The following is a 16,774-nucleotide window of genomic DNA, read 5'->3' on the forward strand; positions in this document are numbered from 1 at the left end:
TTTGTATATATTGGGCTCTGGGGTTTTCTTATTTTCATTTGTGCAAGTGATAGCTCAAGGGTTTGAAGCAGCAATTATTTTATGGGTTGTTCATCCAAGCAAGGAAGGTTGATCTAGGCCCTTGAGGGTAAGATCTAGCTTCCCTAGCTTCCAAAAACTCAACGTGCAAATAAAGAGGCAAGTTGTCCAGCCCTTTTGAGCCTTTCTAAAGTAGTTTTGCAATAGAATTTTTGGGTTTTGGGGAGGGGGCGAGTACAATTTTTGCCTCCTAGCCTTATTCACCTAGCAGTAGCCCCTTTTTGGGCTTATTCCCCAAGCGGTAGCTATTTTGGGCCACGGCCACAAGCTCTAAGGTCCTTTCCCATCTAGTCGCAGCTCATTTAGGGCTTGCGACAAGCCTTAGAGGTCTCACTTAGCCACAAGCCTAGTTAGGCTAGCAGCAGCCCTTATAGGGCTTTTTCTCCCTCATCGTAGGCCTTAGAGGCCATTTTGCCATGGTCGCAAGCCTAGTTGAGCAATTCCCTTCCATCATTGGGAATTTTTGGCATTATTGTGGGACTTTGGCATCAAAATTTGACATTTTCTTGTGATTGTAGAGCTATGGTAAGGCTTTACATTGTGTTTCAAACAAACAGTTTGTTTTGCAGGTGTTTCAAGTGATTTTGGAGTTAACATTTGTGGTTGCAGGTTGATAGATTCATTGAAAGAGTCCTAGAAGCCCAACTAGTCACCAACAAAGGCCATAAGGCCTAGTGGTTTGCCTCCTCAACCTTTCCTCTCTCATCACTGTTTCATTACAACCTTAAGACATATCATAATAGTGGCATAAAAAAAAATTAACAGTCATCTTATCTCATTGGAAAATGTAACAACCCATCTCAAATCCCGAACAACATAGCAATATTAGCATGCATGTGAGGCATGCATATGATAGCTACATATGCATGCATCATATACGTTGCACTAGTATAAATATATATATATATATACATCGACGATATATCGACTATTCATGGAGAATGTCTAAAATATAAGATAAATGAATTAATTATCAAAGGTGTAACTAAATACCTAATTCTCGTAAACAGAAGAAATATATCCACTCACTAAGAAATATAGTTGAGTTTATTCATATGGTTACATATATATAACCCAAACGGTGTACTAATAAAACTAAACCCATAAAACCTTATGATTAGACTTGATATTTTATAATACATAAAATAATATGAATATTTAAATCATCATGGTTTTATACTATTTAAATTAAAGTACCATCTGCCTTAAATAAAAGTGACACCATCCGATGTGTGAAGATCTGATTCTATTGAAGGCAAATATCTTGACAAAGCGGTCACCGCCTAACAAAATCTTATCCTTTCATAAAGGCGGTGAGCTGGTGCGTAGAGAGGGAGGAACCTCTGCTATAAAAACGGGGGGGTGCTTAATGTTTGAAAGAGGAGGTGGTATGGACTGTGAGGGGAAAAACTGAACCGAGGGCTGTTGAATGGAGAAGGAGAGTGCTGTTGAAGGAAGAAGGAGAGGAATTTATCCATACTGTTTATAATTCGGAACTAGAGCCTTACTTGTTTTGAAGTCTCTGGGCACGGGGGAACGGTATGCTTCGGTTGAGAGGCATACTGGATTGAGTATCCAGGTATACTCGGTTCGGCTGGGTGGTTTGGTCATTCGGTAACGAGAGAAGTTCTGCAGCATCCTCATCGCAACAGCCGTAGCAGATCAGGTAAGTACTCCATCAAATCAATTAAATACAGTTTCACAGTTTCAATAATCTTTACAGTTTCGGTAAGGACTCTTTAACTTCTTTAACTTAGGACAGTCATTACAGAAAATCATTTGCATTTTTGGGCATTCACTCTTAGCATCCCTTGCATCTTTGGTTGCGGTCTTTGTTGATTTGGGGTAGCATCGGATGTGCTCTAGACACGAAATTTGGTGGAAAGGTTAGGGCACATGAGATCTCCAACACCCAGAAAGGGTTTGGGCAGATTCTAAACAGTTAGGGAGATATTTAAATAATTAATATTTTTAATGAAGTCCCTAAGTCTAAACTTATGGAAATTAAAATATTAATGTGAATTAATATTAAGTTGTGTTAGAATGGTCCAAAAGACATGGATCAAGCCAGATCTAATCTTCACCGTCGATTAGGGACTTAATCTCGGCAATTGATATGTCAACGAAAAAAGTATAAGAGAAGGCTTGAGGGTCACTTGGAGAACACACCAGAGTGATCAGTCATTCTATTCTCTAGAGCGGGGTTTGCTAAGAGAGATAGAATTAGTGATCAGTTGCAGCGAGGGGCAATGAGTACGAGGCAGAGAGGTAGGGACAGTGCCGAGAGACCAACGCAAAAGCAGAGAGAGGCAGACGCAGAGCTAGAGGGAGCCACGCAGAGGCAGCAGAGACTGTGCAAAGCCAGAAGGGCCTGCGTCATCCACGCAGAGGTTGTAGGAGTGACGCAGAGAGCCAGAGAGGCTGCGCAGAGCCTCAGTAGGCTGACGCAGAGGGTTTCAGGTTGACACAGAGGCCAACAGGGCTGACACTGAGCTTCAAATTGTGCTGGAGAGGGATTTCGTGGAGCAGGCTTTCCGAATACCTATTTCCGAAGAGAGGTATTGCTGCCAGATTTTTTATCTCTGTCGGGTTAGCCAGTTTGGCACCCAGTGTACTCAAAAAAGAACTGCTTAATAATAAAACCCTCAAATAGTTGCACCGGTTTTCCCGCATTGGGTTTTTCCGAGGACATTAGTCCAAAAATAACGGTGTCATTTGTGTGCTTGTTTCTGTTTCCTTCAGTTGATGATCTATAATGTGTTGAGCATGCACTTGTATTTATTTTCAGTATTTACATGGTAAATAACTTGTTAATTAACAGAACAAGTAGGTAGGAATAAATCAGTAAAGTGCATGAAGGGTTTCTAACGTGTCAGACTTAGAAATTCGAACGGTCTTGTTGTTGGCAAAGTAATTTAATTGGGTTGCCTCTCTTACTGCTGTAGATTTCTTTGTTGCCTCATATCATTCCTACATTTCATTGTTAGTTCTTGCATCCATCTATTGCACTCTTGTATTCATAAGTAGTTCACTGTTAGCAATCTCATCTATTAACAAGTTATATGTGCACACATTAACGCTCTAAAAGATAATTGGTATACTTGGACTAAATTGGCATTTCTTACATAAGATAAGCTTGCTTCTCTCATAAGTTTTCTCTTGCTCTTTTAATGTCATTAACATCAACTAAAGAGTAACATTTTTTGCATGTCATTGGTTATCAAATTAGTGAATGTTATGCTCTCTTCCTTTCATTGACATTGAAAAGCATTAGTACATTGTGTTGTCTAAAGGATTGCTAGCATTTTGTGACATTGGTTTTAAAGGAATACTTTTACTTGTCATTGTTGAAGAAAGTGTAACTAGGTTTGGTATTTATAATGACACATGATGTAAATTTGTATCTAGCAAATTATTTTGTAAAATTTGAGTCATGGGTTTCATGCTCAAAATTGTTTTAGTAGCTCCCATTGTGAGCTCTAGGCTAGGTGATAGGATTGTGTCATTATTGTAATTGTTACACTTGTAAATAATATGTCAAAATGAGAAGTTGTGTCTCCAAGATCAAGGGCAATAACCATGTAAAATTCCTCCTCCAAAAGCAAGGCAAAAGAGCCATTAATTTGGCACAAAGAAGGCTTACACATGCATTGATAGAAGACGGCTTCAAGGCAGATTTCAAGTCGGCTTAGGGACAGTCATCAAGTCGGCCTAATGAGGCATCACAAGAAGACTATAAAAGGACCCCTCTCACCTCATTCAAGGACATCAATTCGGTCACTCTCTCATACTCAAGAACTCGGTCAAAATCAGAGATAAAGGTGCGAGGAAAAGGTCAAGACAAGGAGCCGCAGGTCAGCGAGAAAAAGGAGTCTGTTCTGCCATCCGAAATAGCAAGAAGTCTGTCCACATGTGCGGCAACAGATTGAGACTAGGGCATCATCTTGTGTGCTCGTTTTGGCAAGGAAAGGGTTCGTTTTTGGGACAGTTTGAAGGGCAGAAATAAGTGGAAGTATCCTACTAGAAGAGCGAAGGTTTAGGAGGGCTAGAAGAGCCCTAAACCTCTCCCACATGTGAACTTGAATTGCAGACCTGTTCTTCTCTGATTTAGGGCTGCTAGGACAGTCATCCACAAGGTCTCCAAAAGGTTCGTTCTAAGGTCAAGGGTAAGGATCTTGATACACAAGACTAATCCTTAAGGCAAGCGAAGATATAGGAGGGCTAGGAGAGCCACTCCTTGACATCTAGTGAAGTCATTCACAGTGAAATTGCAGACTTACAGGGCTGACTGAAATTGCAAGAGGAAGATCAAGTTGTTGGGTAAAAACTTGATTTGTAATCACCCTTGAAACAAGTACAATTTGAGGAAAGGTACAAGGAAGGTAGAAGCTGCTCCTAGCTCATCTAGAAGCTGATCCAGTTCACTGTACAGCAGTTAGAGGACAGTAGCAGTAAGAGGACAACAGCAGTCAAAGGTACTTGCCTTGATCTTGGAGACACATCAGTCAAAGGGTCTTTGTCTAGGTCTTGGAAATTTTGTCAAGTGAAGATTCTATAGGAATATTCTCCGTGGGTTTTCAATTTTTCCTCTCAAGGTCTTGGAGAGGTTTTTCCCTGGCTGCTGCCTATATCTTGTGTTATTGTTCTTTTGTTTATTGTTCATGGTCGCTGGTTGATGAAGTTAATGAACACACTCATAAAGAAGAAATTGTTTGTATAAATAAAAAGTTAAAAATGACTTCACAAGTAGTTACCTAGATCGAGAAATCATTAACATATCAAAGCCCAAGATTTCTCAACAGTCATTGCTATCATGTCCTAAAGAAAATTGGTTATTGGAGAAGTGGTTACATTCCTTTTCATCAATATAGTGGAATAAGCGTTCTTGAGAATAAGTGCACTAACATATTGTTTTGCAAGTGAGCATCACATCTAAGAATCATAATCTTGCAATATTGAAGTTAACTCACTCTTAAAGCACTTGATTGATCTCCATATTGTGATAAGAGTAATCTTGAAGTCATCTAACTAATCTCAAGAATTGCTAATTGTGTTGATATCTTTTTGAAGGATTGGTATTGTGTAATTGGCCCATTAACATTGTTAAGAGGAACACTGAACTTGTGCACTTTATATTTATTGTCATTTGAGAAGTAATTGTCCATTGTGAGATTGTTAACCTTGAATTGCTTTACACTCTTTACTTGTCATTGGATAATCTAATTCAAGAGTTCATTAAGCACTGCTTTTGGTGAAGATTGTCTTTGCAATTGTTAAGTACTTTCCTTTATTGCTCTAAATTGAATATTGTCTCAAAGTACTTGCAACATTTTAACAATATCAACTAAAGCTAATCGCTCATATCTGCATTGCATTTTAGGACTAGTAGTGCATTGTTAAAATTTACCTCCAAGCATAAGCTTGGTTGAAAGACAATAGGACCACCTTTCTCACCCAGCTTGCAAAGTTTAGACCCTCACTTGTGGTTAACACGGTGACCTTGCAGTCGTCAGAGCCACAGTCTCTGTAGCGCCAGAGGCATTCGGGTGGTTAGAACTCCAAGGGAGGTATCATTAATATAGTCATTGCTATCTTCCCCTGGGTTTCTCTCCACAACCTACACTTGAGACTAACTTCAAAACAGTTGAGAGAAAGGACTCACTTAGATAGGCATCTAATCTAAAATTAACCAAGAGTTTGCATTTCACTTAGTTCTAGGTGTCACATCTCATATAGGATAGTGTGCATCCTAAGCAGCAACTGTTCATCCAGTAACTTGGTAACTAATTTATATTATGCAAGTGATTTGACTCCATAAGGCACTAGTCTCTCAAATAATCTAATTAAATCGTGCTAATAATTAAACTTGTTAATCATCATTAACCAAGTTTCTAGGCCATTCAGTTGTGTCTCCCGAACTTGTCGATTCCCGACAAGTCTTTCATCCTCACATTTCATAGGGACTACCCCCCATAGCCTGTTGTAGGGAGACAACTAGAACGAAGAGGGCAGGGATCAAAGTGACAGCCCCTACCCTGAGTTGTTGTCGCATTTACCTGTACAATTTGGGCGACAACAGGGCCCACTGGACTACGATGAAAGATTAACGTGAAGGAACAAGATGACAGTCAAAACCCATCTTCCTTCCAGGTTATCCCATAATCCATCCAAATGCCCAAAATACAAACAAGCATAAGCACCCGACTGCAAAATGAATAAACTACCTTTTCATTGGAATCCCACCTTCCAACGTACGCTCTTTCCAATTGGGGGAGGAAACATATGACTGATGCAAGTGGTGGAGAAATGAATGGTACATCGTCATCAGCTACTAGTGGCTGTCAAGGACTGCTGGCTGCGGGCTGGAAGAGATGATGGGAGAAAAAATTCTCCTATGGGGTCACCCACTTTTGGTGGGTAACACACCCATCCAGATCCTGAGGCTTTTGCTTGCTCTTCCTCCTCTGCATCTATTTCTACTTCTATTGTGACTATGGATTATGCCATTGTTACATTGTACTGATGGATATAGTCATTTAATTTTACTTTTAGTGTTTCTAACATGTATTTTCTTTCCTTGCTCTTTTAGTTTTTAAATTTCTAGCTTTAGGAGTCGCTTTTGCACTTCCACTGATCAACAATGCTAATGTCCTTTCGTGTCCCATTGACCTACTTTTTTGATCATCTGTAGGCATTAATAAAGTTATCTTATCATATGTACACCAACTTCAAATGGTAATTTTCTCAATGAAATTGCAGAACCTGCAAAAGAAATGTACAATCCTCATGCAACCTCTTTAATTGGAACATCTAACATTGTAAGAGATGCTTAACAATGACTATTGTTTTCCAATCTCCTGCCTATGGTATCAAAATAACTCATGGCTTGCATGATTCAACCTTTTGCACCTGTATATTGTGGAAGAAGGTAATCAAAACAAATGCCTCAACTTGTCAAGACACATATTAAATTACAAGAACAAGTCAGAAATAAAAAATATAAACAAGATGGAAATAGTTTTTGGCATGGCAGTTGTTGCAGAGACCAAAAAGATGAAATGAAATTTATATTTATGTCCACTAAAGACCAAACAGATAAATGGGACAAGAGATCACATCAGTCATGAGAAGCCCATAGAAAAACAGGAGGGGGTCCTGATGCTGCCGCACCCCCTGCCCCCCGAGATGAGAAATAAAATAACTTTAGGGAAATGAAAAACTAGTAACCAACAACAGTAAATGAACAACAAATGAGAACTTACTGTTTCGTCTTTACAGAAATTCGATAAGAAAAACTACCTGTGTGAGTGATGACACTAGGTAATCGACAAGCTCTGGAACAACTATGATTTGAGCCCCTTTCTCACCCTGTACTGACAAGGAACCTCAACCTATAAAGTTAGTCACTTTATGTGAAAAGTAGGTGCTGACTGAAGTCTGCCCGATAAATATCACTCAAAATGCTTCTTGTACCGACTTGCCCACTAGGTTGCATACCTGCAAGAGAATATCACCAATTTTTTCCCTTCTAATGCCTGTAGCCAGAACAGCTCCAAGAAAATCACCATGTAATGCAGGATCAAAAGTAAAGTTTCCTGAGATGCTGAGTAGATAAATATTTTAACTTGTTGAACAAAGCTGACATATAATTGCTCACATTAACAATTAGTTCAAATTACTTCATTCAGGTAGCTCATTTCAGATGAATCAAACACATAAAACCTTAATGCAGCAACTGCATCTGAAGCAGAAGAGAGAACATCAGGATGTCCAATTGATAGGCGACAGCGTTCAGCCTGTCCAGCCAGTAAAATAAGTTTTAAGCAAATATGATGTGAATTGCATGTCAAGTATCTGACTACCTGACAGAAAATTATTAAAAAAAAAAAATTATAAAATGATAAATTGCAGCCAGATCCAGAATAGTCTAACTCCATCTAATGCCTTACCTGTGGATAGCCACCTTGAACCAAGGTCTCCACATCTGATAGCTTCTTTATTGCCAATAGCGCATCCTCTAGAACAGGAGGCGTTAAAAAATCTGAATGGAAGATTTCCCGTCCAGTGGCTGCTTTTTGTGCCTAGCAAGATGCGAATGCCAATACAGATCAAGAGCAAATGATAATATATATTAAGAGTTTCTAAGCTCCTCTACAGCTAAAAAAATTGTCTTAGTGACATTGACTCCATTGTTGCTCTGCACTACAGAGGAATTTGACACTATAATAGAGTTGTTTCCTTGTATGTTCTTTGGAATATCAGACGTGGGGCTGCTTTTAAGTGGTTTCTTGTTATCTATCTCTTCACTTAGAGAACATATTTCAGTGAATTGGCTGTACAGTTCCAGGCTGGAAGCACTATCATTGGAATTTAGAAGAGATGCTCAAAGATGTGATCCTGGAGCTCAATCTGACCTGTGAACCCTCATATCCCATTTGGATGAGGATTGAACCAGTTTGAAGACCCCGGCCCTGCAAGTTGCAAGGATTTTGGTTTTGGTTGGTGCTTTGATACATAGTCGTTTATGGATTATCACCTCGGTAGCATCATCATTACATGTGTTAGAGGCCTGCATGTTTGATCATGATGGCTCAACTTCACCTTATTCATCAGTAAGTGGTTTTACTCCTCACATAGCATGAGGAATGTCCCTATTTGAAGGACCTGCTCAAGCAGGCTGTGTTTGGAAGACTTTTGGCTTTGGAGCCAAGGTGTTGGCTTAGTCTGAGTCACCTAGTTCATGTTTGTGTTCGAGTTCAGCAACCATGAGCCTCGAAAAAATTCAGCAGTGCAAAACTATGTGATAAAATTAGGAATTAAATTCAGTATAAGTTTGAGAAACTATAAAATTCAAATTTTTAAAATATATAAAATAAAATTCCATGCCCTCACTAACACTATATTATAAAAATGAAACTTGCATGCCAACATTAAACATATATTTTGAAAAGACATCTTATTAAAAAATTAGGGGTTTAGGTTAGGTTTTATGAATGAGGGATTTCACTTTTTTCCTTTTAAAATTTGATTTCAAATAAATTTGATAAAGTTCAAATAAATTTGGCTTGAAGTTGACTCAAGTTTGGTTTCAAGTTCAGTCAAAATTTGACTTTAAGTTCAGCAAATTTTGAATTTCAATCTCGAAATATGTTGAATGTCATGGCTGTTGCCTCAAAATCTAGTAGGTCTTTTCAGAGGTCTCACAAGACGAGAACCAAACCAAGATACAACAATAGGGTGGAGGCCACTGTCACCTCAACACTCCACCTCCTGCTTTTTAGGGGAATTTCACCACACAAGAGGCTTCCTAGTATAAGTCACCTAAAGGTGTTGAAGAATGTAACTAAGTTCGATCTTCGTAATTTGTACCATTATGTATTTTATGTTAAAAGCAAAAGAAAAGAAAAGAAAAAAAATATTATTATTATTTTTCCAAACAAACATGTTCTTCATGCTTCTAGGTTTTTGAGTCAAAGAGTCAAAGTCCTATTTGGACCTATTGTAAAAGAAAAAGAGAAAGAATGTCCAAATATGTAATTTTGGGTCAAAAACCCCTCCAGGTGCCAAATCGGCCTACATATCAAGTCGGCATTGCCCCAAATGGATGTCTATTCGCACCCCTCTGAACTATATATATAGAGGGAAGATGGAGCTCATTTGGACACACACACACTTGGATGATTTTGGTCTGAAATATCGCAGAAAGGATAGAGATGATGAGGAGGGCCAAAGTATGAGAGATATCTTGTTGCTAATCTCTTGTTGATGGATTTGCTGGAAAGAAGGAAGGTTTGGCTTGGCATCTAGAAGTGGAAGTTTTATGTGGTCATTGATCTTGGATGTTATGAATAAAATATATATAAATAATGATGATAATTGTATAATGATTAGTAAATTAGTAATTAGTACTAAAGAGGCATGTCTACATGGTACATGACCTTCCATGAAGAGGCACCTGCCTAGGGTATATAATCAGGCCCTCACTCTCATTTGTATGATTCTCATTCATACATTTTAATATATATTATTGTCTCTTCAATGGAGATCTTCATATTCCAAGTCTTCTGGAGTATTTAACTTAAGTACGAACTTTGTTCGTTCCATTTGGTATCAGAGTTGTTCAATCCTCTGGCCGCTCAACCGCTGCAAAGAGTTGTGTTCTTCGATCCAAGTCTTTAACAGTCAGATTCGTCAACATTGTTGTTGTTGAAGCGTTTTGCTACAAGAATTTGGAGTTTCTCCATATCGCCATTTAGGCCTTTGGCCATTTCAAAAAAAAAAAAGAAAAAGAGAATTTAATAAATAAATAAATAAAATATATATATATATATATATATATATATTTAATATATATATATATTAAAAAAAAATTATATATATATATATATATATATATATTAAAAAAATATATATATCAAATATTTAAAAAAAATAAAAAATAAAATGAGGCAAAAAAAGAAAGTCTAAAAACGTTTATAAAAATATATATATATAATAAAATAAAGGAAAAAAAATATTTAAAAAAAAAGTATATATATATACACACACATTAGAAAGAAAAGAAAAAGAGTATATATTTTTACAAAAAAATAGAAAAGGGAAAAAAAAGGAACATAGTCGCTGGGTAGCACAACTTCCCTCTCTGTCGTTGATGCCCAATAGCACCGTCACCTGACCATCCGCCTGGAGCTGCCTGTCGAACGCCACTCAAAACGTTTATAAATATATATATATAATAAAATAAAGGAAAAAATATTAAAAAAAAGTATATATATATATAGAAATATACACACACACATTAGAAAGAAAAGAAAAAAAGTATATATTTTTACAAAAAAATAGAAAAGGGAAAAAAAGGAACATAGTCGTCAGGTCGCACAACTTCCCTCTCTGTCGTTAACGCCCAATAGCACCGTCGCCTGACCATCCGCCTGGCAGCTACCATATCTGTCAAACGCCACTCAACCCTGTATGACGATAGCTCGTAGATCTCAGCACTAACGTCGTCACTGTCGTCCCAACCGCAACGGCCTCCTCTGCTTGCCAATTTTGCCATCAACCGCAGCATTCACCAGCCACCGCTCCCACAACAACAGCCACGTCCCACTTGCAACATTATCCAAACAACCAACCACCACTGCGACAACACGTTGACTCTTCCACGCCAACCCCGCCTTATTCGCTGAGTTCGGGTAACCATAGCGTCCAAACGCTGCCGCTCTACCTCCCCCATCTTCCAGTTGTGTTCCATCATGCACACTCAGCCCCTGCATTTCTTGTCGCCCACCCTGCTCCATTGCAGTCGTTCAACAGCAGGCCGCACACATAGTGACAAGCCGCAGTCATTTGTTCGTCGTCTTTCAGCCTTCCAGCCGCCATTACTTTTGCCTTGAGCCTTTCGTTGTTGCTGCCAGCAATCCAAAACGACATCGTGCATTTGCCATCATGTTTACACATTTTGTCGTTGTCTCTCCTCTGTTCATGCAACAGATATTGACCGCCTATTCAAATCATTCCATGAGAAGAAAAGGGTCGTGACTCTTTTTGTGACCTTTTATGCTACTAAAAAGGTCAAAAGTATATATATATATATATAAAGGGACAAAAAAATAAAAATAAAAGGGGCCTTTTTTGAAATATGAGGAAAGGTTCCACTAAAAGAGATAAGAGTATTGAGCTTATTTATAAAGGCTTTGAGTAATTTAATATTAGGAAATAAAAGGGCAAGTATTATTAAAAATAAAAGGTGAAAAGTAAATTGAAGCTTTTTAAAGGAGAAGGAATTATTACAAATTTATTATTAAAGTTTTGAAGGGTTATTATTAGGGTGACTAAAAATTCATGTGGCCAAATATTCACTAAAAGACAAAAGTGAAGAAAAAACAAAAAGATGGTGTCCACAAGAAGCAGTGGTTTTTTTTCAAAATGTTTGTTTTGTTCAGAGGGATATTCTAATTGTCAAGAGTCATTCCAAAATCAAAATGTGGTTTGCAGAAAATGTTACAAAACTTTTACCTTAGTCGAATCTCTAAGTGATGCACAAAAACAATCAATCGCAAGAAATATAGAACAATTAATGGCAATATTTAAGCGACAACATGAAAATTTTAATAAGAAAACAAAGAAAATGGAATCCAAATTGCGAGTGGAACATTCATCATCACTCCTACAAAACGATGTAATCCAGTGTACCGAGAAAGTGCAGTTGGAAGATCAAGAGAAAGACAAAATAACCAAACTTCGGCAAAACAAGAAAGCATTACAACAAGAATATGAAGATCTTGTGGATATGCATTACAAAGAAGTAATGGAAAAGGACGAAGAAATTTCTCGCCTCAAGGACCATGTTGAAAAATTAATTGCACAAGTCAAGAAGACTAAGGTCACAAAGAAGGAACTCAAGAAGCACCTATCCGAACAAGAAAAGGAAAATTTACGTTTAAAGAACCTTAATAAAAATTTATTAGAACAAATCAAAAGTTTAAAAGATGAAGAGAAGGATATTAAGGCTAAAGTCAACAATTCAGAAAATGAAGAACTTTCACGTCTAAGGAATCATAATCAAAACCTTCTTATGCAAATAAAGAAGCTTAAAAGTGACAAAAAGTCGCTAAAAGACAAGTTAGAAGAAATTATCACAGAAGAAGTGTCTAAGTCGTCAGTCCAAGTGGAAGAAAGAGGAATAAATATCGATCCAATCAATATCACAGCTCAAGAAGAAGACAAGCCAGTTGAAGAAAAGACACTTAGATGTTGCAATCCAGACGATGAACATCCCAAGTGAAGGTTTTGTAACTAACTCAACAACACCATCACCTGAAGTAAATCATAATATTACCACATACATGATAAAGGGAAATCAAACCACAAGAACTCCCTATCGACATCTGAATCACAAGAGTAGACAACTCAATCAAATTGCATATCTGTATCACTTAGATCAAAAACAACAAACTTTTGTTCCGAAAACAAGTCGGCCTTAAATGAAATAATGGAACTACTCCAAACGACATGTTGACTCACCCACAACTCAAGTCGGCTTATTTGATGGACAAAACACTATAAATAGGCAGCTCAACTCTCATTTGAAAAAAGAAGAATTTGGTCAAGCAAGTCTATAATAAGGAGCGCGAAAAACACTTGGAAAGTTGCCTCATGACCAACAAAGAGAAGGGAAGGAAGAGCAAAGTCTTGGTATTACTTTGGATCTGTTTTAGGGCTATTTCTTGTCACACATGCGAAGAAGAGAGGCATCATCTGCTGCAGGAAAGGCCGAAAGTATTACTGTCTGCTGCAAGGAAGGGCAGAGGTTGGTAAGTTCACTCTAGAAGCTGAGTCAAGAAGAAGACATTGCAACCATCAAGCCGAAGTGTAGAAGGAAGTCTCCCCATTCAAGCGAAGTGGTAACAAGGTGTTGCAACTAGGGTTTCTGAAATAAGGCCGAGAATTGCAGTGCTAAAGCAGGGAACCGAAACACTTCAAGATAGTCGTAAAGGAGGAAGAAACAAGGAGTTTGACTATCGTTGACTCAAGGAAGAAGAGGAAGCTTTGTGTCTTGGTCTTAGAGAGGCAAATTGGTCAAGGGTTTTGGTCTTGGTATTTGTCAATTGAAGTCTCTATAAGAAGAAGAATTCGTCTGGGTTTTCCTCTCAAGTGGGAGAGGTTTTGGCCCTGGTTGATTGCCTACATTCTGTGTGTCTTGTCTCGTTATTGTTTATGCATTGGTAACTGTTTGATGAAGAAGAACACAATAATAATCTAAGTAAAGAAAATATCCTAATCTAAGAAGTAAAAAGCATTCACAAACAATTATCTCTAGAAGATAAATCTCCTATTTGCTATGCCCTAGATTTCTCAACATCCCCTTGGAGGGTTTTTGTCTTGGCTTGGAGCCTATATCTTGTGTTCTTTTGTTTTTGTGATCTTCGTATTCATGTTATGGTGATTGTTTGATGAAAGAATCAGAATAAAATTAATAAGAAGCCATCTAAATTCACAGACAATTACTATTGAAAAGGGAAATCTAAATTAATCTGCAAAGCCTCCCAATTTCTAACAAAAGGATATTCTAAATCAATAGCTCAAAGGTGATAGTTGCAATAGGCTCAGATGGGGTACTAAGACTCAGAACAAGGCTCAATTCTATGTAAATAGGAAAACCATACCCTTAAAGTACTTATAAAGGAGAGTTTATAGCCTAGGGTTTGAATGATATGATGCAAAAATAGCACAATTTGGCATATAAGACAAAGAAAAGGTTTGCTAGAAAGATATGATCAACAAAAGGGAGCAGCAACCTTCAATTAGCCCTAAGTTGAAGCTTCAATGCAAAATTAGGTTTATCCAGCCTAGAATTACCTAGGGTTTGCGACATTAGCCCTAAGGAGGCTATACGAACCATGCAAAATGCAAGACTTAGGTGAGATAAGGTCCAACAAGCAGTAACAACCTCAAAATAGCCCAACACTTCAACCCTAGTTGAATTTGTCCTCAATCCCTAGCCCTACCAGCTTGCCTTAAAGGGCCAAATTAGGTGAGGAGAGAGAAAAAAATAAAGTTTTTGTAGTTTTGACCACCTATGTGGGTGTTGTTGACCCCTACTGGTCAACTGCCCATGCAGTACACCTCCTTTCTGTTGGCAGAGAGGGATAGCTCCTGAGCGACATGTCCGTGCCGGCGTACAGTCATCGACAGCTTGATCATTTTTGTTGTAAACCCAGTCTGCATGTATAAGTTGTAAATAATCTAAGCAGATCAGAGTCAAGTATGTAAAGTTGCCTAGGTGGACCTAACTTTCTAATGATGATCTGCGTCCCGGGAGGTTTTTCGTCTCACCGATCCACGATCGGCAGAGTTTTCCTTCAAACCTGACCCCAAAGCCGGGATGGATTTCGTCATCAGAACTTTAGGAGAGTCTTATGTGTTAATCTGCTAGATTATAGTTGTGTCGCAGAACTGGGTGTTCTATGAGGGTATGTGTTAAGTGGGTTCATCCCTTAAGATGTAATTTTGTAAAAGTCATGATGTAATATGTCCTGAGGGTCGAGAAATGTTTTAAATCCCCTCATGAGTCCTAAGTCCTAGGTCTTAGGTGATGTTTCCGAAGGCTTAGTTCAGTGATCCATTTTAAAATGAAATAAAAAAATTAAAAAATGAAGCAAAAAACCTAACTAATAAAATAATAATATTTTAAGTTAATAAATCGACGGATGAGATCAAGAGATGTCTTGATCCTCATCAACGGTCGAGATCGTTTCTACATGGATCACTTGAACTAGCCGTTAGGATCATTTCCTTTATATAGGGTCTTAGGGGGTCATTTCAAGGCATTCGATCTGTGAGTCAAAGACTGAAGAAGCTCTCTTGTAAATTTGTTTCTGGTTAATAAAGAAGACTTTGGGGTCCATATCTTGCTGGTGTTACTCTCTTGAAATGCTGTGAGATTGTTTTAATTTCCTGCATATGTTATTTTCAGTTGTTAATAATAGCTTTTGTAGAGTATTGTGGGTACAGGTATCTTGCTCACTTGCTAGGGTTTGGGTGCTGTTAGGGTTTCTGAAGTAATGGCAGGTATCTCCATTACTTCTTGAGATCTAGCAGCATTCTTGCCCTCTTTACTGATGGTTGTTTCTGAGCTGTGCAGAAAAACCCTTGCTGAAGAAGTTTTGGTGGGCGTTAGGGGAAGTTCTCGGCTGAACCAGCCAACTCCCACAAGCATTTTCTGCTGAGCCCAGTGGATTTGATCCTGGGTCTATCATTCGGTTTTATTTTTCTGATCTGCATGAGAGAATTTCTGAAGTTTTTTCACAGTGACAATCTGAAATTTCTTTTCTTTAAAGTATTCCTGTGCTTACTGCTGAAATCTGGCTGTTAAGGGGCCAAATCTGTACATTAATTTTCTGATCTAGGGTTTCATTTTTTTTGCTTAGGTCAGGTTTATTTAGGGTTTTGATTTTATGATTTTTGGGTGATTTCAGGTGGCAGAAGCAAACACATGTCAAATAATGATCTGAGGGCCACGCAGCAGAGTATTTACCGCCATTGAATCCAGCGACAGTGAAAGGCACGAGATAGGAGCTCTACTCAGATCACAGCATTTGCAAATCGTTAGAAAAGGGGCGTGTTTTGGAGCAGCCTCTCACGTGATCCTATCAGGCTTAAATCGATTTTCTAACTGCTGCCGTTTCCAACCTGCGTCAAGTTATGACCTGCAAACACCAAATAAAATTCAATCTTGGGTTTTGATATATGATTCGGTAACTGGAGGTTTCAAAACGGTGGCTCAACGCATGAAAACGTCAAACTAGCAAACGCAGGATTGCTCAGGGTTTCGATTGTGTTCTAATGACTGCGTTTTCAATTGCGGGCCAAACAATTTATCAAACTGAACCAAAGCAAAGACGTGCTATCAAAATCGATCTGCTAAGCCATTAACACGTCGTCATTTGAGGATCTTTCCGGCCTGCGAGGAATCGTATGTCGTTGCTATTCAGCTGCGGTTGTGGTTGACATTCGAATGGTTTCGGCCTCACCTCAGATGCATACGCAGAGAAATAATAACCCCCAACCTCCGTCTGCGTTTCAAGCAAATATCCACGCGGATTTTTCACGGGTTCTGGCGTGAGCTCAGTTGCATTTCGATTCAGGTAACGTTTCATCATTTTCGAATAGCTGCGTTTGGGGTTTATTGTGATAT

The 16,774-nt window shown here is 38.3% G+C and overlaps 1 protein-coding gene across 4 annotated transcripts in view; it reads right to left on the reverse strand.

Moving 5' to 3' along the window:
- The window catches only part of LOC149205368 (uncharacterized), a 260,188-nt gene that overhangs the window by 96,584 nt on the left and 146,830 nt on the right, over window positions 1-16,774 (reverse strand). For all 4 annotated transcript variants that reach the window (XM_089393456.1, XM_089393457.1, XM_089393455.1 and 1 more), the window contains exons 3-6: window positions 8,028-8,159; window positions 7,801-7,874; window positions 7,576-7,681; window positions 7,378-7,446 (exon numbers count right to left, since the gene is read on the reverse strand). In XM_089393456.1, the coding sequence (XP_089249582.1) occupies window positions 7,378-7,446; window positions 7,576-7,681; window positions 7,801-7,874; window positions 8,028-8,159 (381 nt within the window). The remainder of the gene's footprint in view (window positions 1-7,377; window positions 7,447-7,575; window positions 7,682-7,800; window positions 7,875-8,027; window positions 8,160-16,774) is intronic.

This window comes from Pinus tabuliformis, chromosome 1_2 (genome assembly GCF_031772625.1).
Source record: "Pinus tabuliformis cultivar Carrire ecotype Pingquan chromosome 1_2, CPIR1, whole genome shotgun sequence".
NCBI classification, from domain to species: Eukaryota; Viridiplantae; Streptophyta; class Pinopsida; order Pinales; family Pinaceae; genus Pinus; species Pinus tabuliformis.